This window comes from Cyphomyrmex costatus, unplaced genomic scaffold, assembly GCF_001594065.2.
Source record: "Cyphomyrmex costatus isolate MS0001 unplaced genomic scaffold, Ccosl1.0 scaffold330, whole genome shotgun sequence".
In the NCBI taxonomy this organism is placed as follows: Eukaryota; Metazoa; Arthropoda; class Insecta; order Hymenoptera; family Formicidae; genus Cyphomyrmex; species Cyphomyrmex costatus.
In genome coordinates this window covers 574,224-598,227 of record NW_017277451.1, presented here as the reverse complement: position 1 = coordinate 598,227, position 24,004 = coordinate 574,224, and the positions used below count along the sequence as shown (strand labels likewise).

The 24,004-nt window shown below is 40.4% G+C and overlaps 1 protein-coding gene across 1 annotated transcript; it reads left to right on the top strand.

Annotated features, from left to right (window-relative positions):
* Nucleotides 1-208: 208 nt before the first annotated feature.
* On the top strand, nucleotides 209-22,960 carry LOC108775911 (uncharacterized). Its single transcript, XM_018542373.1, has 5 exons — nucleotides 209-1,387; nucleotides 1,433-1,590; nucleotides 1,702-2,718; nucleotides 2,785-3,645; nucleotides 22,455-22,960. The coding sequence occupies exons 1-5, from the start codon at nucleotides 314-316 to the stop codon at nucleotides 22,624-22,626; spliced, it is 3,282 nt and encodes a 1,093-aa protein (XP_018397875.1). The 5' UTR covers nucleotides 209-313; the 3' UTR covers nucleotides 22,627-22,960.
* The last annotated feature ends 1,044 nt before the right edge of the window (nucleotides 22,961-24,004 follow it).

Below are 24,004 nucleotides of genomic sequence, written 5' to 3'. Positions count from 1 at the left end.
TCGCCTACCGGGTGTCTACGATGCGCGGAACGGTAATCGAACGAACGCGTCGTCATCGTGTCGAAAAGATACGCCATCGAGACGTGCGGAAACGCGAACGAAAGTATGTGAACTACGAGACATACACGTAGACAGGTTGCGCGCGCGTGCCGAGAAAATCGCGTGTCGCATTACGCGGTGGTTGCAATAATTCGATAACGGTCGCCGGTTGTCGCCCGAGTCATCATCGATCGATCATCGGCAGTCGGAAGAGACCGGAAGCAATCCCGTCGGACGAGAGAGACAGAATAATCACCGTTCGTTGAATGGAGTAATGAGCGGGGCCCCTGCGTGGGGCACAGTGCCCCGTCGTCAAAGACGTCACCATCACCATCACCACCATCACCACCATAATCATCAGAAAGCACATCAGAAGCGCGTCCGCGACGAAGAGTCACGAAACGAGACGCTGGATGAACCCGAGGAGAAACGACCGAAGGTCAATCCGATTTTCCTGTGGGCGTCGCAGCGTGAACAGAAGATCATCGAGGTGAGATGCGAGGACTACGATAAACGTAATCGCATCAAACTCACCAAGACCGCGCAAGGATGGCGTTCGATACCGCGCACTACGTCCAACATGTACGCGGTTGCTTGCAAGAAGACGGGCATGGCCGACACGTCGCTGGCATCCTCGGTCTCGTCCAACGACGAGAAGGAGAACGGCAAACGATGCCTTCAAGAACCGGCGAACACGACGGCGAGCTCTCTTCGATGCTCCCATCCGCTAATATATTCGCCGAACGGCACGACGAACGGTTTGCTTACTGGCGACGGCGTAGGCAAAAAGAGGCAAGGGTACGATGAAGAGACGAATCGTCGAGGATATTCATCTCCCTTGGGAGCTAGCGACAAGGTAATTAACGATAACGAGGACAGAGAAGAAAACGGCGAGGAGGATAAGAATTGCGAGCAGAACAAGCCAAAGGATCTATCTATTCTGAACAGTGTGGATAGTCAAGGCTGGATCAACCTGCAGAGATTGCAGATGGACAAGCTGTTTCAGCCGCGCGTCGTGCTGGAACTGCTGCAACTATCGCAACTTCCCGAGAGCGCGCATCAAAATGTCGTTCACCACGCGAAAAATAAGGACGCGATGGCGAATGAGACGAAGCGGACAGAGGAAAGTAACGAACGGAATGAGAAGAACGCTGTGACAGAAGAGGATGAAGAGAAAAGGGAACAAGAGATGGACAGTGAAGAGACGGTGGAGGAGGAGAGCAGCGAGAAATCGAACAAGGCGGGTATTCAGGACATATTGAACATGATAGATGCTACAGCTTCGCCCGTTCTCGCCACTGATACCCCCAGTGCCGACTTGCCGGTAGACTCCACTAAGACTTACGAGGTCCTCGACGAGAAGCCGTCCGTTGAACAGGTCAAGGACGCCGAGCTCGACGTGAAGGATCGAACGAGTAGCGTATCTAGTTACGAGACTGAAATCGTCGATCAAGACGGCGAGTTTGACGATAAGCTGGAGGTGCACGAAGAGAAAATCTTGAAAGATTGTTGCTTGCAAGAGATGGAAGACACGAAGATCCAAATGGAGAACAATCTCGGGCTTCTTTCAACAGAGAGTAATGCCAAGACGACTCCGAATTCCTGCAAAATCGCCGAGGCCGACGGCGGTTTCATCGTCGGTCAAACGTCGAAATGTAGATCGGAATCTGTCATCACGTGGCAGCCGAGCATACCGGCCGAGGAAGAGGAAGCGCCAGACGAGCCCGGCGATCCGTCGAAGCTCGATTACGACAGCTCGAGAATCCTCAAAGCCCTAAGGAATACGCCAGGGATCTCGGTGTCCATAATGAGAAATGAGGCGAGCACACCCGAGGTCGGCAAGAATCCGATCGTGCCGCCAGCGAGGCCACCTTCAAAGGCATCTTCGTCGAGCAGGTCGCCCGATTCTCAGGCGGAATGCGTCGAGAAGCTATTGAAGAATGCAAACTTGGACGGTTCGCCTCGTAATCTGCCAGGTCTATCGATCATTATACCGAACTACCGCTACAAAAGTGTCTCCGGTCAACTAACAACCTCACCGAGCATAAAGCAGCGTGTCGAATCGCCCGAAAGCACCGTTAGCTTCAACAAGGTCGACGTATATCCGGAAATGAAAATTGACGAGTTTCCTCACGAAGAGGACCGAGACGAGGAAGAAGACGACGACGACGACGATTGCGACTCGCAAGTTATGGAAGACCTTAGACAGCAGAAAGCGGATTCGCTGGCGTACGACGGTATTGACGCGGATTACTACAACGGGCACAGTACCAAGAACAATCAGGAGGATCGCAAAATTCTGCCGGAGAACGTTAAAAGCGATTCTGCCTGGACTGGCTCTGGTAAAAACAGCGAGGCGCAAGCCAAAGGCAAAGGATCAGGATATCGAGATCTCGAGCACTTCGACGAGCAGGTCCTGGAGGAGCTGCGATCCCGTGGCACTGTAGTAGTCTCGCCGCAACCCAGCGGAATTCCTTGTTCTCCTGCGTCCAGAAGACCATCGTCGGCTTATCTCGAGAGATTACTCCCTAGTCCGCCGTGTTCGGTGTCCTGCTCGGAGGATGCCAAGAGCGAAATAACGCTCAAGAACATCCTGGCCTCGTCTAACTGTGCGGATCCGCGAGACTATGAAAGGACAAAGGAGGGAATGATAATCCGATCCGATCAAAGCGCCGATCAGCCCATTTCTCGACCCGTGCACTCGTCGAATGTCGATAGAAATACGAGAAGGACTAATCAGCACAGCTTCCAGGAACGTCTGAACGTTCACAATCAAGAAGTGAGGAATTCTGGCAGGCCAATGTCCAGCGGCGACATTCACAGTACCTTTTTCGCGATGACGGAGCGTGCTGCGCCCAAGAGACCGATGTCTGCCGAGTGGCAGACCGGGCAACGGCAAAGGAACCAAGCCGTTTATTATCAAAAGACCGTCGACAGAACGAGAGGCCGCTCGACCGATCATCAGGAGCAAGATCAAATCATTTGCGCCACCTCCAGCAGCACTGACAAATTTCTGGATCCGGCGAGACAGCTTCGCGAACTGATCGAGACTGTCGGCCATCTGATCCCCGATCCTCTCCTAGTTCCTCGCGACTATTTGCCAGGTCTGGCTGCCGCCCCGGCGACGGAGATACCGAAGTTACTTGCCAGCAGACCCGAACTCAGGCTACCCGAGGCACTCACCAGACCCGACCTCCTTCGGGATCCTGATCTGCTCGTGATATCGCTGGCACACTTACAGCACGTATTGGACCACGGCGAGGGCCCGGTCTCCAGATCGCAACAATCGCGGTCGCAACTACCTAGCGCCGTCGTCAACGGCACCACCGTTATTAAAGGACTGTCTCCTTCGGCGAACGGTAATGGCGCCGTGAGAGACGGCGGGTTCAACGTTTTCGCTAACAGACCCAAACTCAGTTGCAAGCCGATTTGTACGTTGATGCCGTCGTCGCAGCCCATGGACTTATCGAACGGCGGCAGATCGCGCATCAATCACTATTCGCCCTTGCTCAGAGTACGCAGCGGACTGCTTAAGCAGGAGCCGGAAGTGAGCTCTACTGCAAGCTCGCCGGACGAGTCGCAACTATGGCATCCGTTATTTGGCAGGTAAACATTAATCTTTACGTTTGCTTTTCGCTCTTCCACCTCGCACTGCCGTCTCAAATTTCCTTTGTGCTGACCCGAGCTCTGCCGAGCAAGTGAAAAAGGACGAACTGATCGTGCACTGCGCTCGCGCACGCGTCAAATACAATAACATAAAAAATACCTAACTTTCTTAACAGAGACATGGAAATATTGATTGGCATCTAATAGATTTCGGTGTGAAGACTAAAGCTTGCTTGATCGCTTTCGAGAAAGCGTGTTTTATTTAGATATTTTCTTAGAATTAAAATAATAATATAATAAATCTCGAATATATATAAATTTTTCTGTAGAAACACAATTTATTTCGATAAAATACTGAATTAATGAGTTTTAAATCGAATTACATTTCTTTTCCGTCGAAGTAAACAATTCCATTAATGCTGGGACAATTACGAGCGAATGATGAATTCGAGGCTGCTCGAGAATAATCGGAATAAAGTCAATTTTGATAACAGTTACATATATTTCTCCCGCTGGGTTATCTAATCATATAAATTACACTGTAATATTTGATATAATCAAACGTTCATTCAGAGCGCGATACATATCCGATAAAACGCACGGAGGATGCTAGCGAGTGGCCGGCACTTCGGATATATTTAGAGCGAAAGAGGTGAACGGAGAGGAAACATAATAAAAAAAATGAACAAAGTGGCATCGATGCTCCGCGTACTCTCGCGCGCAAATAGGTCGGCCTTAATAACGATCGTGACGATCCGGGTGCACGAAAACAATACTGTTGACTCTATCGAGCGACCACGAAGGCGACAGATGAGCAAAGAAACGATAAAGCACGACGACGTTGGAAGAAAATCGACGTACAGCGCGATCGCGGAAAATACACGTCGACCTCTTCCGTGGCTGTTATTAACACACACACACGCATGCAAACATATCCCTGGTCCGTAAAACGATGAAATTTGTGTCATTTTATATCGACCGTCTAACCCGAGAGATTCGTCACATCTGTATGAATATGAATCGAGGGACGAGAGAGACTGCTGCATGCTCCACGATTCCGTTTGATTCGCCGAACCCAGGTGAAATCGACGATTCGCGACGATGACGGGATTCTCATATATTTGCATCTTAATGACTGACGAACTCTATACCGCGACGTGACTAACAAACTCACCACACCGGGTCTGCCACTCGGGCTTATAACGAGCCGATCGTGCACGTCGTACGTACATCGACACTGTTAAATATTTAAATTAGATCGAACGCCCGTGCGCGACAAGGCGCCCTCGCGCCTCCTACGTCGACAGGTCGAGCATGCATGATCTACTACACCTTTTCCCGCGAAGGCGTCGCGTCGCGGGAAGGATTGATGACCGTCGTTAAACGTAATTAGCAACAGAAATAGCGCTTTGTGGGAAAAAAAAAAAAAAATAAAATAAAATAAGTCGAAACGCGATAGCAAAAGTTTCCACATGAAGCTATATATTTCAGTAAATTTCCACTTGCCTCTCATTTCCGAAGAGAAACGGCCGGTTCTTCGAGTTCCTTTATTCTCACCGTCTACAAAATTTTACGAAGCTTTCGACGTTCTACACGTCGTCTACTTAAAGCTTAGAATAGAATCCTCGAAATTGTGGTATATCGAAGTTTTTGGCAACGCTCGCACGAAATGCGCAGTTTATCTCACGAAGGAAATCTTGTGATCAGGAAGTCGCCAGCTTCTCGATCCTGCGACAAATACTCGCCAGCTAATTGACGATCGAGGCATCTCTAATTAGGATCGCCTCGATCGGCTGTATTGGCACAACGCGAAATTGGGTCGTGGCAACGCTTCTCGTCCTACGTTCGTTTGCCCATGTCCAATTTGCTAGCTCGACGTCGACGACGACGGCGACGACGGAAAAGCGTCGGTATTGCGCAAGTCCGCATATTTAGGATTCATAGGCGCGAGTATAGATTCGAAGGACCGATAAGTATACGTGGGTAGAAAGGATAAGGTTATCCAGTGACTGTATGCTAATTCTTTTCGACGGTCACGTCAGGAAGGACACGTCTGCGACGTCGTTATTCGTGTGAAGGATCGCTTCATTTATTATGTTTAGATCGCTTGGAAGCTGCTTCGATTAATCAGCCTTGGATTAATTTTATTAGTGTAAGACTGCCACTTTCTCGTTTGTCCTTCGAATCACGTTTTATTCTATGTATCAGAGTGACAAGTTTGTTTATCCTTTTCCTTATTCAGGGCAAATATAAGTATACGTCACGCTGTGATAAAATTAATCGTTTTACGTATTCATATTATATATATATTCGTATAACATAAAAACATATTTTTCGACGTGAAAAAAAACAATTTTAATTTATAGAAATTTCTTTCAAAATCTTCCTAATAACCAAATCTGTTTTAACTGAATACAAAATAATTTAAGTCGTGAAATTCATTGATTTTTACCTCGTTAGGTGACCAACGAAAATTTCTTGTTTTTGTCGCGTTTATGGAAATTGTTATTTGTCGATTATCGATTCGCCATACCATCAGAGAAAAGTAGTTTGCATTAACTCTCTTCGTATCTCGTTAATGAAACTCGAGAGACAAGAGGAAACGCAAGAAACTTCGTCGGCAATTAATAGTCGCGGGTCGCTCGAAGGAGACAAAGAAAGACCGACCGGAAAGTCCCGGTCTCTCTCGCGTTTGGGATTACACGGTGCTTGATCGCGCGATCTGCCCGACGTAAACACGAGCACCAGCCAGAGCGCTATACGTGTGCGGTACATGCACGGCCTCGAAAGGCGCGGGTGCCGAACGAACGCCCTTTCGCCACGGCAGAGCACTTGTGTAAATAGCATTAGGATGCTACTCTCCGCCAGCAAGCGGACACGGACGGCTTTAATGAGAGGGAGAGGCATTAGAGGAGGGCCCTCGTCGTCGTCGTCATCGTCGTCGTCGTCGTCGTTGTGTGTGACGTCGACACGAACATTCATCGATCGGGCACGGGGAATTCGAAAGCGCGAAGGGTCCCGGAGAGAGGGAGGGAAATGCTCTGGACAGGAAGCAAAAATTTCACCGGGGTTTAACCCTCTCGCGAGCCGAACATTCGAGGCAGAGAGATGAAATCAATTCGTTATTCCGGTGTCAGCTATCTCGCCGAGAGGATTGTTCCGGGTATTCTTATTATTTTTGAATATTCAGACGTAAATTGCAATTAAATTTTAATTTGCAGTTCGAATATCAAATGTCCGCAGCAGTTCGGTTTGAGCAAATATACGTGTTTTAGTATAAATTATGTGTACACAGAAGGTACGGTTTTGTTGAAATAACTTAATATTTAGCTAGATACATATACATATATATATGTGGAAATAATTTTGTTAAAATATCAAAATAATTATGTAGAAAGTTCAAGCATGTTAACAATAATGCTGGAAAGTTCTCACATTCTAGCAACTTATAGTTCGAGCATTATATATAATTATTTTGATGGTCAAATAAAATTATTTTCAGATCTGTGTATCTAGCGAAATTTTTAAATACTTCAGCAAAATAATGTTTCCTATTTACATAAAAAGTAAAATATGATTTTATATTACAATAAAATAGAGAAAGAGCATACGCGTGTGAGAAATGCCGCTTGAGAAGAACCGCCGCTTTATCTATGTAAGCAAAAGGCGATATCATATGTCTTCGATATGAAGTTACATTAAGCGCATCGTGTAACGACAATATTTTTTCTATTATTTGCCCATACGGCAGCACTTCTTGCATAATTCTCTTGCATAATCCCGTTCATTCTTCACATGGCAACCGTCGCAGAAAGAGTTCAGCTGAAAATATGTCTCGGAGTATCGCTTCGATTAGTATTCGTCGTGCAACTTTGTAAATCAACAGGATGTACATCACCCGTTGATAAGATTTTCTGCGCGTGTTGCAGAAAGCGCGCGGCATCGTGCTACGTCAACTAATCGAGCGATAATTAAAAAAACAGACAGCTCTAGTGTTGTTTTCAATGATGTAACGAATGAATCAATACCGCAGGAAACAGCAGGAAGGGTCGCACATCATCATCCCTGTCCTCGTAATTAATTCACATGCCGGTAGATGCAACAAACCATAAAGCGATCTTGATAAGTGTAACAGCGTATTATATCGACAAGCAAAATTATATAGTAATGGTGAAGTAAGAAGTCTGCGCTGAAATTATGCGAAAAGATGCAATCAAGTATACTTTTACATGCGATAAATCTTAAATTATTGAACGAATATTCCAAATATTTATCTCAAACCCGAATACCATATAATAGCATTATTAAATTTCAAACGATCGATGGTAACCTAATCCCTTGAGTTAAATAACGTTTTGTTAATTTTATATTTCTCATGTGTGTTATAATGTAAATAAATTAATTTATTTCTATGTGGATAGCTTCGAAGTGAACAAGTCCATATCAATGTATGCACTTACAATTAATAAAGTTATTCGGATTTGGATTTAATCGAGATGTATCAAATTTAATCTATTACTCAGTAAACTAAACTTGATTTATTATTTAACAAATCGAATTTATACATTTTCTCAATTTAAGTTGTTTAACTTCATTATGCCAATTAAATTAATGATATATTAAAGAGAAAAACAGTGTGGCGACCTTTAGAAAGTAAAAAGTAACTCAAATTAGGTTATAATTCGACATTGCAAATTTAACAGCTAAAAATTTGCAATTTGAAATTTCTCCGGTTGATTTTTTCATAAATTCACACAGTGTGTTCGATCGTGATCGAATAAATCAAATTCACACGCATCCGCCTGTCCAACTACGATAATAGCCGGCGATATTTTCTCGTGGAATATTGCACACTCCCGTGCCCGATTCTGTCCTACTCTACGATGGAATCCGAGATCTCCCGCCATAGAATTGGATCGGCAGGGACGTAGCTGTCGACGAAAAGTTTCGAGAGCCGGCACGATTTACGAGACGTGCGATCCGGGATCGGCCGACGCTTGCCGGCCCTGAAGATTCACCTCGCCCACGTCCACGCCCACGTTCCCGCCGCAAGGAGAGAAAGAAACTACACGAGAAAGGGAGACAGGATCGGGAAACGAATGGGGAGGGAGAGAGAGAGAGAGAGAGAGAGAGAGGGATCAAGAAGCGCGAGTGAAACCGAAAGAGAGATGAGGAGGACGACTTAAAGTCAAAGGAAGAAAAAGTCGCTGGACGGAGAGTAGCTCATTGCCGTTCTCTTCTTCCCTTTTCTTTCTATTCATCTCTATCCTCCACTCTTTTTCTTTATACCCTTCTCAGTTTCTCGATACGTTTCCATCCTCTTCTCATTCGGCGTTCTTCCTTCCGCCTCTCCTATTTCTGTCCAGTCTCGTCGTTACCTCACTTTCTCCAGCTCGTTTCCTCTATCCACTTCTCTCGTTGCCTTTTGCTCATCGTTTCTCGTGCCTATAGCTTTATATAATTTCGCTTCGAACATTCGCGATCCGGAGCTGTCGAGTTTACGGTATCGCTTATAAAGTCGGCTGTGTCAATGACGAGAGCATCGCGACACAGTGATCAAGCCCGGGGGTCATTGGTCCCCTGGGACTGCCACGGGGAGACCCCTTCTCTATACTGTCTCTTTCCCATCCTGCACTTCCCCGCCAACGTCAGCCGTAAGGTATATCACCAATGTGAACGCCCCTTTAAAAGCGGATCGATGATCAGTAGGAAGTGCGCATACGTCGTTAATTCGCTCCGCGTCCGTACGAAAGGGTGATAACACTAAATTTTCAAACCTATTTTAGGATAGTTCGGGAGAGAAAAATTCAGTTTGCAATAAAAACACAAAATTGTTTTTTCAATTGCATAAAGAGACAAATATGAGAGAAGGTTTAATAACTTGTGCCTATTTCTACTCCAATGTAAATTAAGTTTTAATCTCGGTGTTTAATTTACACTGTTTGAAAAACCTTTTCTAATTCCTTGAAAAAGTAAATTAAATTAAGATTAAAGTTAATTATCTACATCGATAAAAACGGATATTAAGAGCGAAAAAGAACCATACAATTTATATTCCGACGCCGATGTGTGCTCGACAAGAAAGTATCGATCATCCGCGAAGCCGAAATATGTATTATCGAGGAATGTACTAGCAATATGAAGGTTAATACTTCCTAGAAAAGAACTCAACTTATAGCTATCCACAGGAAGTAAAATTACAACAATCGTATAATGTAGATAACTTCGGGAGAAAGTTGGCCGCCAAGTTCCATCGCTTCCGAAGAATAGGACGCGGAACGAGAGAACTCAAAGTGAACGAAAGTAACGACTGTCGGACGGACGGTGAACTCGATGCACGGTAATCTAAATTCGTTCGACGGAATCAAGAATTGTAGTTGAGACTGTGACGAATACGTCACGTCGTCGGACGCATATAGGATAAATGAGTTAAAGATAGGTCAGATAGGCGAAAGAAAATCGATCGAGACGAAGCGTTCCTCGTTTTTACGTCTTGATGACAATTTTTCTCAGAACATTTCATATCATTTTCCAGAATATATTTATGTAAATTTCAGATTTTTTTTCATAATTTATAAATAATTTTATAACCTGTCAGGAAACTTTTTGTACAAATTTCACGACATTTTCAGAAATGCCAAGAAAGTTTGCGTCTCTTCTAAAATTTTACATATACTTACGTGAATTACGAAATATATGTTCCATGATGCTTCTCATTCTATATAATTTTTGATAAAATCTTACAGAGTCTAAAGAAAGTTTAAAATATTTTTTCAGAAATTGTGAGATGTGAGAGATCTTAGAAGTTTTAAAATATTTTAAAATTCATGATCATATATATGGAACAAAATTAAGAAAATATATGTATGTGTATAAACTTCTTCAGTATATTTTTTAAAAAAGTGTTTCAATTCGTGCAAAACTCTGAGAACAATTTTCACCACCTACAATTTCCTCGCTAAAAAGTTCTATTGTTCGCGTTCGTCGTACTATTCATTAACGATGTACTCTCGGAGCCTTTTTCATCTCTTATTTAAGCAGAGGGACACGGCGCCGCGTCCGCTTCTAAGTTTTTATAAAAGGTAGCCATATACATGTTTAATGCGTGTCGGGACTCGGCGTCGGACATTCGCGTGCGGTGCTAAATAATGAAAATAGGAAATCGGACATCGATCGTCGGGAAATCCGCTCATCACCAGGTTGACGACGCGAACGTTGTCACGCGACCTTGAAGTAGAATATTTACGCAATGAGAGAGCCAAAGCGGAACGGGTACACGACGTGCGCACCACGTGCCATCGTTCTTTGCGACGCGACGCGACGCGACGCAGAGATTCGTACTTCTTCATTAGCACACACGGCCGCGCTCTCGCGGATCAATGCACGCACATTCTCACAGCGTGAACAATGGCCTGTGTTCTTTGTGTTCATTCGCCGCTAAATGCGTCCCTCTAATTCCAAGCATACGCGAAAATTGCACGCGCAGTTACGAGAAAATCAGATATACCGGCTATAATTAACGTGAATGCACGATTATCTGTAATTATATCGCCTGTCGTGTTTATTAAATCCATGTAAAACTTCAATTATTCAGATTAAATTTTTGGAGAGATGTGAACCAATACAAACCCAATAAATTTTTATGTCAACAGCTCTGATTCCGTTCAACAATTTGTAAGATGTCTGCTCGATAATCCATAAATGAGATCGGATTGACGTTTACTTTGCGACGAATATATACCTATTCGCGCTTTCTTTTTTTCAGAGATTTTCGCCATAGAACGACCGGCGTGGAATCTTTCGTGGATCGATGTCTATGTTTAGCCGACGCAAAGTATGGTTGTAGATGCGAGATGAGCTATTTCGGCGCATCTAGGCGTACTTTGTGCTTTCGGGTGCGTTTGTTACTGTTACATGCGATTACGATTCATGGCTTTTTTCGAGCAATCGTTTCTTTTCCCAATTGTCCATCGCGAGCAATAAGCTTTTCGCTCGCGGAGATTCGCTCGGAGAGACTTATGTCTGAGGGTCGAGAATTACATGTACTGTATTGTCGCTTGACGTACGCCACGTGGCTTCTCGGATTAACATCGCCCCCGCGCGAAATCTGCGTTTGTGACAACCAAAGACCAATAGAGCATAGACTGTACTCTTCTATTCTTGTATAAAATTGATCGACACGAATGAGAGAAATCGGACGCAAAGACTAGTTTCTATCTCTTTCTATTCAATCTATCACAATATCTTAGAAAGAGAAGAAGATTGATCGTCTTCACGCTCCCCATCTCTTATTTGTGTGTGTGCGTTGGCCACATTTGATATATCTATATACTATTGTATTTAAGACTCGTCTCAAGTACAGTCTTAAGATGTCACGAACCAATCAAAGGGTGGTACTCATAATTAGACCTTACATTTAAGACTGTCTTAAGTATAATCTTTAGGTAGCGTAAATCAGAGAGCAGTATTAACATCTCAAGGTACTTACACTTATTACTTAAAACCGACTATGAATACCGGTCAGAGGGCCGTATTATAGCATGTTAAGACATCACTTAAGAGTTTTAAGATAGTGATAAATAAAAATAAGAACCACGAATTATGAATGGTCACATTTTAGCACTTAAAAATTTTAAGTGCTTATAAGACGGTTTTAAAATATAAGAACCGACTGTGAATATCGACCTGAGATACGAATGGTGCAGTTCATGCTCTATGTCTTCGGTGACAAGGTAATGATGAAGACACTTGACAACGCGTACTCGATCTTACGTACGTATATATATGTGAACGCACGAGCGAACTCGTAGGAAAAATGAAGAAACGTGTCTTATCATCCACCGCTTTTTTTCTCTTTCACTTTGACACTGGCGTCGTCGTTGCGTCAACCGTCGCACGATGTCGGAGACCGCACGATCGATGAAAGTATAATAAAAGAAATGAAATGAGCGAAGAGGGATTGTAAAGCGAGGAAGAATATTTGAAGACAGTGAGCTTGATCGCGGGTGACGCGGATCGTTTCATTAGAAAAAAAAGTGTATCGCCTGATGTAAAACCAAAGGGGATCGCGCGTTCGTCCTTTGTAGGAAATATCGTGCGCTTAAATGCGAAGAGAATTTACGCAGAAATCGAGGCCATATTTCTAAGAAAAGATAGTGTTATAGACGTTGGTAAATCCGTTTAACACGAGATTTTCAGAAATAGCCAGACATTAAAAAAATCCAATAATCCAGCTAGACTCTTGCTTTTATCTCTTTCTCATGATATATTTTCCATGTCACGTACACGCTGAAAATAAATTCAAATTGAATCACAAGAAAGATGATTGACCTTCGCGATTGACATTGAATTATCGAATAATGTGCGAAAGACGATTTGCAAACAAGGGTGACCGGCATATACACGTGTCAGGTTGACGTGGCCACGTGGCTTTTCTTATGCCGTATGCGTACGTATTTCACTACCCTCTTTTGTACTAAAAGATTCGCGAGGCATTCGGCTCCGCCACGTGAAGCCACATCGCCCACCCTCGGATCGATGTATATATCGACACGTACATGAGCGTACACATGCGTATTTATGTGTGTGTGTGGGTGCACGTACGTGAAAACGTAGGCGACTCTATGGAAGGATGGCTTATAGGCTCACTTCGACGAGCTATGACGTGTGGTTGTGGTGGTAGCATAGACACAGAGAGAAGAACAGAGAAGGACAGATAGTAGGAACGTGGGGAAGAAGAGGTAGGGATGAAGAGAAATAGGATAATAAAGGAAAGTAGAAGAAGACAGAGAGAGAGAGAGAGAGAGAGAGAGAGAAGGAGAGAAGTGTAATCTGCGCACGTGCGGACCAAAAGCACCTCGAGGCTCGATCGATCGTCCTCGTCGCTGCAAAGAGTCGTTACGAGCTGAGTACCGGTAGTGTCACGGTTGGTACTAGGATCCGTACTACAGCACGAAAACTAGCGAGCACGTACTCGACGCTTTCAAGTACGCGAAATGTTCGAAAAGGTTCTTTTTGCTTTAAGTCTGCTGTCTCAAGTTTACCGAGCATGACAATACTATCTGACTCTTTTGTAAAAACTTAATTTAAATTCTACGTGCGAATTAACGATGATCGGGAACGATTGGAGAAAAAATATTTTTTTAATTAAATGATAAATGTTATGTGGCTTAGAATATAAAATAAAATCAAAACGAAGAGCATACAGCCATACAACGCTAGTTGTAATGAACGAATAGTCGTAGTTATAATAACGTTTATTTTGGACTATCATCAGTAAAAATTATTACAATTAAAAATATTACAAAGTCATATTATTAATAACGCAAGATTATAATTAATAACGCAGTCTGTTGTCCTCGTATTTTTTATAATAAAATGTTATTACGTGCTTATTCCACTATCGAAATTGGCAATCCTTTTGTATTGTTTAAAACCGTTTTTTTAAACGTCAATGATTTTTAAATGATCATTTGATTAAGATCCTTCATACGATTCACAAATAAAATAAAATACAAAAATAAAATCTATGAGGTCCGTCAATTGCCACTTTTAACAGAAGATTCTAATCAGGTTATCACAGCATTTGGAAATTCTCTACAAACAAAGGAAATAGAACATTCATTAAATTGATAAATGTTAGAAGCACTTGACGTTTAAAAAAATGGTTTTAAACAATACAAAAAGATTGCCAATTTCGATCGACTAATATGGAACAAGCACGTAATAACATTTTATAAAAAATGCGAAGACAACAGATTGCGGAATTATACTCTTGCATTCTTAATAATATGACCTTGTAATATTTTTAATTGTAATAATTTTTACTGATGATGGTCTAAAATAGACCGAAACCTCTAGACAAATTTAACGTATATTTTAAATAAAAGACATATTCGCTTATTATAATTAACGCTGTGGCTGTATGCTCTTTGTTTTGATTTTATTTTTTAAATTGTTATATACGTATAATATATTTATATATTTTTTATACATTTGTATTAATTGTTATAAATTTATTAAAAAATAATATACGTGTACATATTAATATTTATTATATATAATAAATATTCAATATTTCTCTTTATATATAAAGTATAAATGATATTAATAATTGTTTAAATATTTCCTTCAAGTTCATACATATATACATATAAACGCTCCCGGATATTGAAAGCGAACAATATTTAAACAAAATAATTTAGACAATGACACATGGTTTTTTTTTTTAAGAGACCCTTATTTTACTTCACACTATGAACACTTAGCTCGAAAGACGATCAGTGACACGAGAAAAAGTACTTAGCTTATCAACAGATGACCTCAATAATCATCTAATCTCGATTTAATCACAACCGAAAATGGAAAAACGGTGTTCATAGTGAGGTATAATAGATGCAATTTTGGGTGTTGCCTCTTATCGCGTATCTGCATTTAAGATTGAAAAATTACTTGCGTAATTTCTGATGTAATAAACATTGTATTATTACGAAAAAACATAATTATATGACATATTGCAGTCATAAAAAATACAAAATACTTGTTTCTTTCTTTCTCTCGTCTAATAATAGTTATTCAGTGCATGGTTTAAATATGTCACACGTAATTATAATATAATTTGAATTGTATATATACTGGGATATATATATTTGACTTGTGATCTTTATTATCACTGTATTAATAAACAACTCGTTTAATTCAGTATGATAAACGATGGAACACAAAGAGGTACGGAATCGTTCAATATAATACAAACAAAACTTATCTCTCAATCAACAAATGTCCTTGAACTTTGTACCGTATTAACTGATTCGCGGCAAGAAATTTACATTAACGGGGAAAAGTTCCCAGTCGGAAGTCTGCACGGCGACCCAGCTCACTGACGTTTTTAGGGTAAATGGCACAAAAGTTTCGGCCGACATTCGCCCAGTAGGAATGTTCTTACATCCGAGCCTTACCTCCGAGCCCTCATCAAAATTTCAGTGTCAGTCACGCGGCCGCAACCATTCCGTGTACATATTTCTCTCTCACGTGTGCGCACTAACTTCCCCAAATAAAGTTCGGAACTTCTTCCAGGCTGAACGTGATCGCCAGCACGTGTGCAAACTTTCACGAGAATCGGGAGAAGTTATTAGGCACAATCTCTCTCGTTCGTTGCTTTGCTGCGCCTATTTCTTATAAAATTATCGCTCAAAATAGACGTGCAATTGAGGAACAAAGATATGAAAGAGCGAAAATTGTAGGTTTTTTTTTTTTCTGCACTAAAACTCTCTTTCCCATCTTCGCCAAATATTAAACATGTCTGTACCGATCTCACTTTAAGTTCCAAAAGTGTATACAAGTTCAACTATGAAAAAAAAAAAAAAAAACAGTAGTCTTATATTAATTTCAAATTCAGAATTAACGTTATGTTTGAACGATATATCTCGTAATGAATTATGAATTTTAAACAGATTATGTAGACGAATAATTTACAATATGCTTTGTCATGTGTCTCAGAGAGAAAATTCTCAGATATCAAGTAAAATGTAATGTGAAACATGAAGTTATGTTACATTTTCATAATATTTTATCAAATATTGAGAAAATTCAGCTTTTTTCACGTAACTGTATTACATATAACTGTATCATATATCGTAATCACACCTCAAAGGTATAAAAAGTTTTATGCAAATTTATGCAGTGTGAGATATTGAAGTTTCAGATTTATATGAGTGCGATAATTTTTGTTCGTTTATATATTACATATATAATGAATTCTGCAGGTAATAAGCGAAGACCACTATAAACGAGCTAGCTACCAGGGATTATATGAATATTTATATCAATTTTTCGATGCTTCTCACGTAGAATCGATGTTTCCTAATAAAGAGAGTTGTTCGTTTTATAGCTGAGAAATTATAGTTCACACTATCGGTTGGCTTAATATTTCATGAGTGCCGATACGTCTGTATTATCACCGTTGATGCCTATAAAAGGATGAAACAGGTCACTTCGGGTATGCAAAGTTTAATCGGGAGCGCCCGCATTAATAACAAAGCTATCGAATCGTAAAGGCGATATTAAATATTCTCATACCATCTACGCTGTATACTTGCATATTCGACTACCTGACATATTCGATATTCGTTGCACGGCATGTGATTTAAATATATCATTGAGAGGAACAACATCTATACATGCGTATATGTTAGAGTGGAGTAGGATCGATACGGCGCGTAAGAAAACCATAATTTGCAGGGACAAAAAAGGGAAAAAAAAGAGGAAAAACGACCTGTTATCAACATAGCCGTGATGCCTTCTTTAGAAAAGAAGAGGAAGGAAAACCCGCTCAAGATGTTACTCCTCGCATGAGCGAATTTTATTTGTACGAGCCAAGTCCTATTCGACGAACGCGAATAACGTGTTCGCGACAGTAATCCACAATCTAGTCCCGTCGACATCGAACTCATTCACCCCTATCCGTGTATACATTTAGAGGACAGAAACAAAGAGAGGGAGAAAGAGAGAGGGAAAGATAACCAGAGAGTCCCTCCTGCGTGTCGGACATATAAAGTCCGAAGTTCTGGAGCGCCTTCGATCGGGAATTCATATTTCATATGTTAGTCGCCGTACTCATTTCAGAACGAGAAAGAGAGAGAGAGAGAGACGAGACGGGATCGTTCACGGCGCCTCTGAAACTCGGCCATCTATATTTCAAATCGTATAGCGAGCGAGCAGCGGATAGATTATCGTCATTGAATGTACGCGTGAGGAGAGCGTCCTCACCGTTGCGTCTCATTATACAAGGAGAAGTCGCCGACGCGAGTCAGACGTAAAAAAGTTTCGCTCGTTCGCTCGCTCGCTTACTCGCGGAGGGGAGAACAACTCGCGAGAGGCGCTTCACTTTGTGTGCGCGCACAACTTTCAACCGTCCCGTCTATTTTGTGCCCCTTGCGCGTCGTTTAATTCGTCGGGATTACGAACAACCGCAGCGTGACCGTTAATTATGAGAGGCGGCGCATAGAAATAATACCCCAAGCCTTTCTTCTCTCCCCAGAAGCGCGTAAACTTTTCGCGTGAGCCCCAAAATCCCGTCCGAAAAATATGGAGGGTAAGAGGTGAGCACCACCCATCTCCAAGTCTGTTCATGATGTGACCCTATACGATAAACGTTCGTATCGTAGTGCGTTGATAATCCTAGACTACACGAAAAGTATATAATTTTACTAAATATAGTATAGATCTAAAATAATTTTGTTGGATCACCCAAACGATTACAATTAACATTTAGAAAGAAGAGCATTAGGAGTCAATGCGATAAACAATGGGTAAATTATTAGGAGTATAAATAAGTTTCCAATACTTAAAAGACTGAAATCAGAGGAAATTCAAATATTAACAGATTATATTTTTGACTGTAAATTAGATATATAACTGTACATTTGATAAGCAATATTTTCTGTTATAATAGCATTTAAATTAGTAAGTAAGTTAGTATGTAAGCAAATACTGTACTGTTTTGTTATACTCTCTCTCATATCTTCAAATCTTTAAGTCTTATACAACTTTATTTAGTTATAATTCTCCTTAAGTACAAAAGTGTTTGACCTTTGTTTAAGTTAGTTCCATTCTGCGCGGTTTATTTTATCCTATGTATTCTCATTCAAGCGCCATCTACCGTTTTTCTTTTTTCGCACTACTATGTAAAATGGCTGTACACTGCAAGGTTGGCCAATAAACTATATTATCTATCTCTATAAAATTGTCTGCTGTAAAACGTCATATCGTAAGGTTGGACATCTGGTAACAACATAAAGACCATCACACGTACAAAGATTTTAGTAGTAATCGTAAGGTCTTAAGCAAATCGGCCAATCACAGTTTAGCGTATAAAATGTGAGATCGTAATCTTGATTGTGACTGGTCGATTTGCTTAAAACCTTACGATTACTACTAAAATTTTCGTACGTGTGATGGCCTTAACCTTGAAATATTAGCGATTTTGTATTAGCATCATATATCTTTTTTCGCGTGGAAATGTCGAGTTTTGAGCCGAATAAGCGTCATTTGCTTTTGATTTATTTCTTTAATTTGAAGAAAGCTGAGGCGCATCGATTGCTTATAGAAGCATATGGTGGCTGCCTTAAGTGAGAGAAGTTACCGTGAGTGGTTTCAAAAGTTTAAGAACGGTGAATTTGACGTCGAAGACAAAGAACGTAGTTTCGACGTTTTTTTGTTTTTTTTACGTGGAATCCATCAATTACCAGAAAGATGGGAAAAAGTAGTGGCTAGCGATGGAAAATACTTCGAATAAAAACATTAGGTACCGTTCTTTCACAATAAATGCCCAATTTTTGATGAACAAGCTTGGTCAATAAGAAGTCTGTAGCCAAAAGTTGATAAGAATATATATTGTAGTTGCAAAGATGTTCGGTAACAACCGATTCGCTTCGGTGAAACGCATACTCCCTCCTTTTTGTGCCAACCTTCGGTTGGCAGCAGTCGGTCGTAAGAAACGGCGGAAACTTATTTATACACCTAATATTATATAATAAAAGCTCTTTAACGACACATTTCAGTCGCAAATCTCCACTAACCGTATAACATTTTGGCTCCAATAAAATAATTACAGTGCAGCTCTAACAATATTGCAGCAACGTATGCAACAATCGTTTATTGATCAGACCCAGGAAATTCGAAAGCGCGGAGGGTTGCGGATAAAAGGGAAATGCTGGAGGCAAAAATTTCACCGGGGTTTAACCCTCTCGTGAGCGAACGGCTGGGTGATCGGAAACAGACGCGGGGGTGAGAGAGAAATCAATTCGTTATTCCGGTGTAACGATCTCGCTGAGAGGACTGTCTGTTATTTTTGAATATTCCATACCTGAATTACAATTAAATTTCACTTTGCTGTTCGAATTTCAAACCAACAGCTCTGTTAGCAGATACGTGGTTCAGTTCCATTACACAGAAGCTATATGGTTTTACTGAATTAACTAAATATTTAGCTATTAGATACAGATCTGGGAATAGTTTCGTTAGAACATCAAAATAACTGTGTAGGAAGTTACTGATAACAATGTTGGAGAATGTTTTGACATTCTAGCCATCAGATTGTGAGTGCCCTGCATAATTAGTATGATTGTTTAACAAAAATATTCTCAGAGTTGTCATATCATCTTTAAATATTTCAGCAAAGCCGTTTCCTTTCACATACCATACAACACACAATTCGCAGCGATGCATTGCTGCGGGGATTTCCATGATCTGCAGTTGTGGATTTTCATGTAGATATTGCAATTACGAGAAAAATGTATATTGTGTCTCAGCGCAAAACGAAAGACGATGATTAAAGAAAGTAATTGTTTCTCGTCACCGCGTGAGAGATTTGTAGCTCGGGAGGAGAAAACGTTTACGTATCTTATATGTGCGATGCGTCGTCTGTTGGCGGTGTATTACGGAAGGAGGTGAGTCTCTCCCTTATCTTTCTAAGCCGTTCTACTATATTTCTTTCGAGCATTTCTTTTCCACCGTGAGAACACTCCATATGCCGATGGCCAGGGTAACGCGGACGGGCGCGCGACTTCCAGCGTCGAGGTCGCGTGCGAGTAATTGTTCCGATTACCTTTGCTTATTGTTGCATTATGATGTAGGAAAAGTGCTCTTAATTAAGCGGTGCGTCCTAATTGATCTCTCCCGCGTGCACGTAGCGTCCAGCCGCGATAACGTGGTCGCGGCTACTAACACAGGGATATTTGTTGCGATATCAATCGCAAAACGCAACATGTATTCGACCACGGACATCTGCGGCGTGGACGTTGAAATTTAATAGACTTGGACAACTGTTCGAGCTAACTGCGCCAAGAGCCTCGCTTGAAAAAAATCTGTTTCTTAAACTGCTTATAATAATTATAAAGAGCTTTGTGTACGGCTGTCAGCCGTCTCACGACGACAATAATGGCTAGGAAATTTCCATAGGGTCGACAATGAAGTGTACGCAGTTGCCGCGAGGAAAATTATTCCTCGAGAAATTTTAACTCTCCTGAATAATTAGAATCTGAAAAAACGCTACATTGAAAAAAATTAAATTTTAATTAAAAAAATATTTGATATGAAGACAATTAATATTTGATTTTAATATTATTTTGTTTTATTGAATAAACACTATACTCTTATAAGTTTATGTTTATTTAGTGCTGCTTGAAGAAATATGTATTAAAATTTAGTAAATTATTTTTTAGTATATATTTATTTTGAAAACTCTATCTGTGTTTTTTTATCTTATACATGCATACATCGAAGAGAGTGTATTTCGTTACTAAAAATATGAATTAATTGTGTGAATTGTGACGTTCGTACAATAACAAACTTCGTTATCGGTGATGTATTGACGTACATCATCGCGTCGTCAACAAAAATACATCAATCTCTGAATTGCGCAGCTGAATAAATTACGTTGGCGTTAAACCACCGTCACGAATTTTGCATTCCGTTATAATTACTAATCCATGTCTCGTAATCACGCTCACGTGGACATCGTGACGCTCGTACTGAATGATTTATTCGACGATATTATTTCTGTAGCAACACGTGCGTGTCTATTATGCGCAGAGAGATCGATCGAGACGCGACGGTGAAACGTCGCATTTTGCATCTTCCAGAATTATTTTGTCGCTTCCAGCAGGAAAAGTACTACGCCCGCGTTATCCTCGTAAATATCGGGCCTCGCAAAAGTATGCGCATAATTCCGCACATTCGTGATTTCGTAACTGATTTCGTAAAGAAGCAGTGTACCGAACACGTGCGCGTCCGAGGAAAAAAACACGTCGGCAATCCGAAACTTATTCGTTATTTGCGATAAAACTAGTCAAGTTGTTTATGAACAATATATAAATAGTAGTTTGAATGATTAAACATTCAATTGTTTATATTCGTTTTACGTACGTTAAATGTAAGCTTCTGCACCTTTCTTATGTTAAAAAAAAACTAAATTTTAATAAATATTTGTTTGAATATAGTCCTAAATAAATATTTACTAAATGTAAATATGATTGATATAAAAGTCATTATTTTGTATTAACTATTATATTATTTTTTTATCGAATAAATATTTATTTACTGTAAATGAATGTTTACTATTCGAATATGTATTAAGATTTATATTTTTTTCAGTATGTGTTAATTTCATGTTTCCATTGATCATTCTATACTTTAACAATATAATTAATTGATCTTTTATATTTTAATAATAATTATATTCCGTTATGAAAATTACGTAAATACAAGGTGGGAGGAAAAAACTAGTATAATTGGAGAAATGATTTTTTTATACAAAATAAGTTGCAAGTGCGGAACAAACTTTTTTCGCCTGAAGCTTTATTGTAAACAATTTCTCGTTTAATAAAATAAAATGCACTGAATATTTAAACACTAAGATCCGCTTTGACCGAAGATAGGATTTTTTTTCACTAAAAAAACTAAGTATCTATATTACATGTTTTTTAATTCTGTCACTCGTAAAGTCGCGTGGACATTATGTAAACATGATAACGTTTACAGTATTTTTCCATAAACCATATCTTAATTGAAATGTATGTACGTGTATTTCGCGATTTTTCAAACTTTGTGTTCTTGAAAACAATTTCTGACTTAATCTTGTACAAGAAATCACTCCCTTCTTCTGTCCGATTGTACTACGGATTTGTCCCTATATCTCGAATAATATTTTTTTTTGCAACACACATAGTCTAAAATAACGATATCTTCATATACCAATATTCGCATTGTCAACGGAAGTAATAAAATGCAATCCTATTTTTTATTTGCAGTCAAAAGAGGCAGCAGCTGCAGCAACAACAGCAACAGCAATCACTACATTCACAGTTGCTGCAGCAACCACTGCATTCACAGTTGCTGCAGCAACAGCAGCAGCAGCAACAGCAGCAACAGCAACAGCAGCAGCAACATGCCTCCTGGCATAGGACTACTCTCGCCTCCTGACCACCGACCTTGACCTTGACTGCGAGTCCAGCGATTCTGAGAGATTGAAGGAGAAAAGAAAAGAGCCGCGAGATGTACGAGGAACGCCGCGACGCCACTTCTTACGCGGTTTCGGCCACTCGTCGAAGGCTGCTCACGCAGTGAGGCAGAGAAACGCGGATGAAGAAACGTCGGCCGACGAGGGCTTTCGCGGAATAACCGCTGCTCGACACCCGCAGAAGCGTGTGCTCTTCCCCTTTGCGGTGGTGTAGTCCCGAAGCGGTCGAATCGATTCCGTTCGTATATTTTATTTTAACCCGCCGTTAGTCGCCCGTTATTATACTTGTATTTTAAATGATCGCGTGCGTATAAAAAAAAAATTCCTCTTTTGAAAAATAATAATGATAATATATGTATTTCTTATTGAAGTTGAATAATATTTTATTTACATATTTACATATTTAAAGCTACGACACTATTATATATTTTTTTTTACGCATGATAATGAAGAACGAGATAAAAATATGAACGCGAGTGAGACTGACGGCGTTGTTAAAAGATTAATTACGATACGTAATCTTAGTAAACTCGGTGAACATTCGTAAATTATATAAAGACGTAAATCATGTGATAAAGTCATACGCGAATGTAGGCGATAACTGATTAATAGAGTAGATTAGAGGTAATGTGTATTTTGACTGAGGAACTCGGCAAACTCTTCTTAGCGCGGGTTCGAGTCGAAAATATATTTTTCTGTTGGACTTTTTGTACTGACAAAAAGACGTATTCTCATATCTGTGCAGAACTAATGCCAAGCTGTGTATGCACTATATGGACCAGTCACCAGTATCAAAAAATGTACACATCAAACGAGCAATTATAAAGACTTATGCTGCAAGCATATTAATTACAATAAAGTTACAGGCCAGAACGCCAATTAATTTGTCATGATGTGCAATTATAGATGAGGAAACACGGAAAAGACGTGTCTCTTTGATGTGGACTTATTGATGTGATGTTTTATAAGACTACACCACTTGCTTCTACGATAATATAAACTCCGCGGTTTTCTCTCTCATCGTCATAATCCCGTAGAGACCCTTGACACAAGTGCAATGACATGCGAACGCCGTGATGAGGCTCCTCTGTTTCGTATATAATATACTATCTGTTTCAATAAGTAAAGCTAAAGTTTATCTGTTACTAATTATTTAGATATGAGTTAAAAAAAATTGTGTGAGAGGTAGTAATCAAGTAATCAGCTTATTTTTCAGGAAGAGATAGAGATTGTACACAAGAACCTTAGCGAATCTCTCTAAGATTAATGATAATCAAATTATAGATACAGTTTTATATTTCATTGTACACAGTTTTTATATTTAAAGTTGTATACGATATC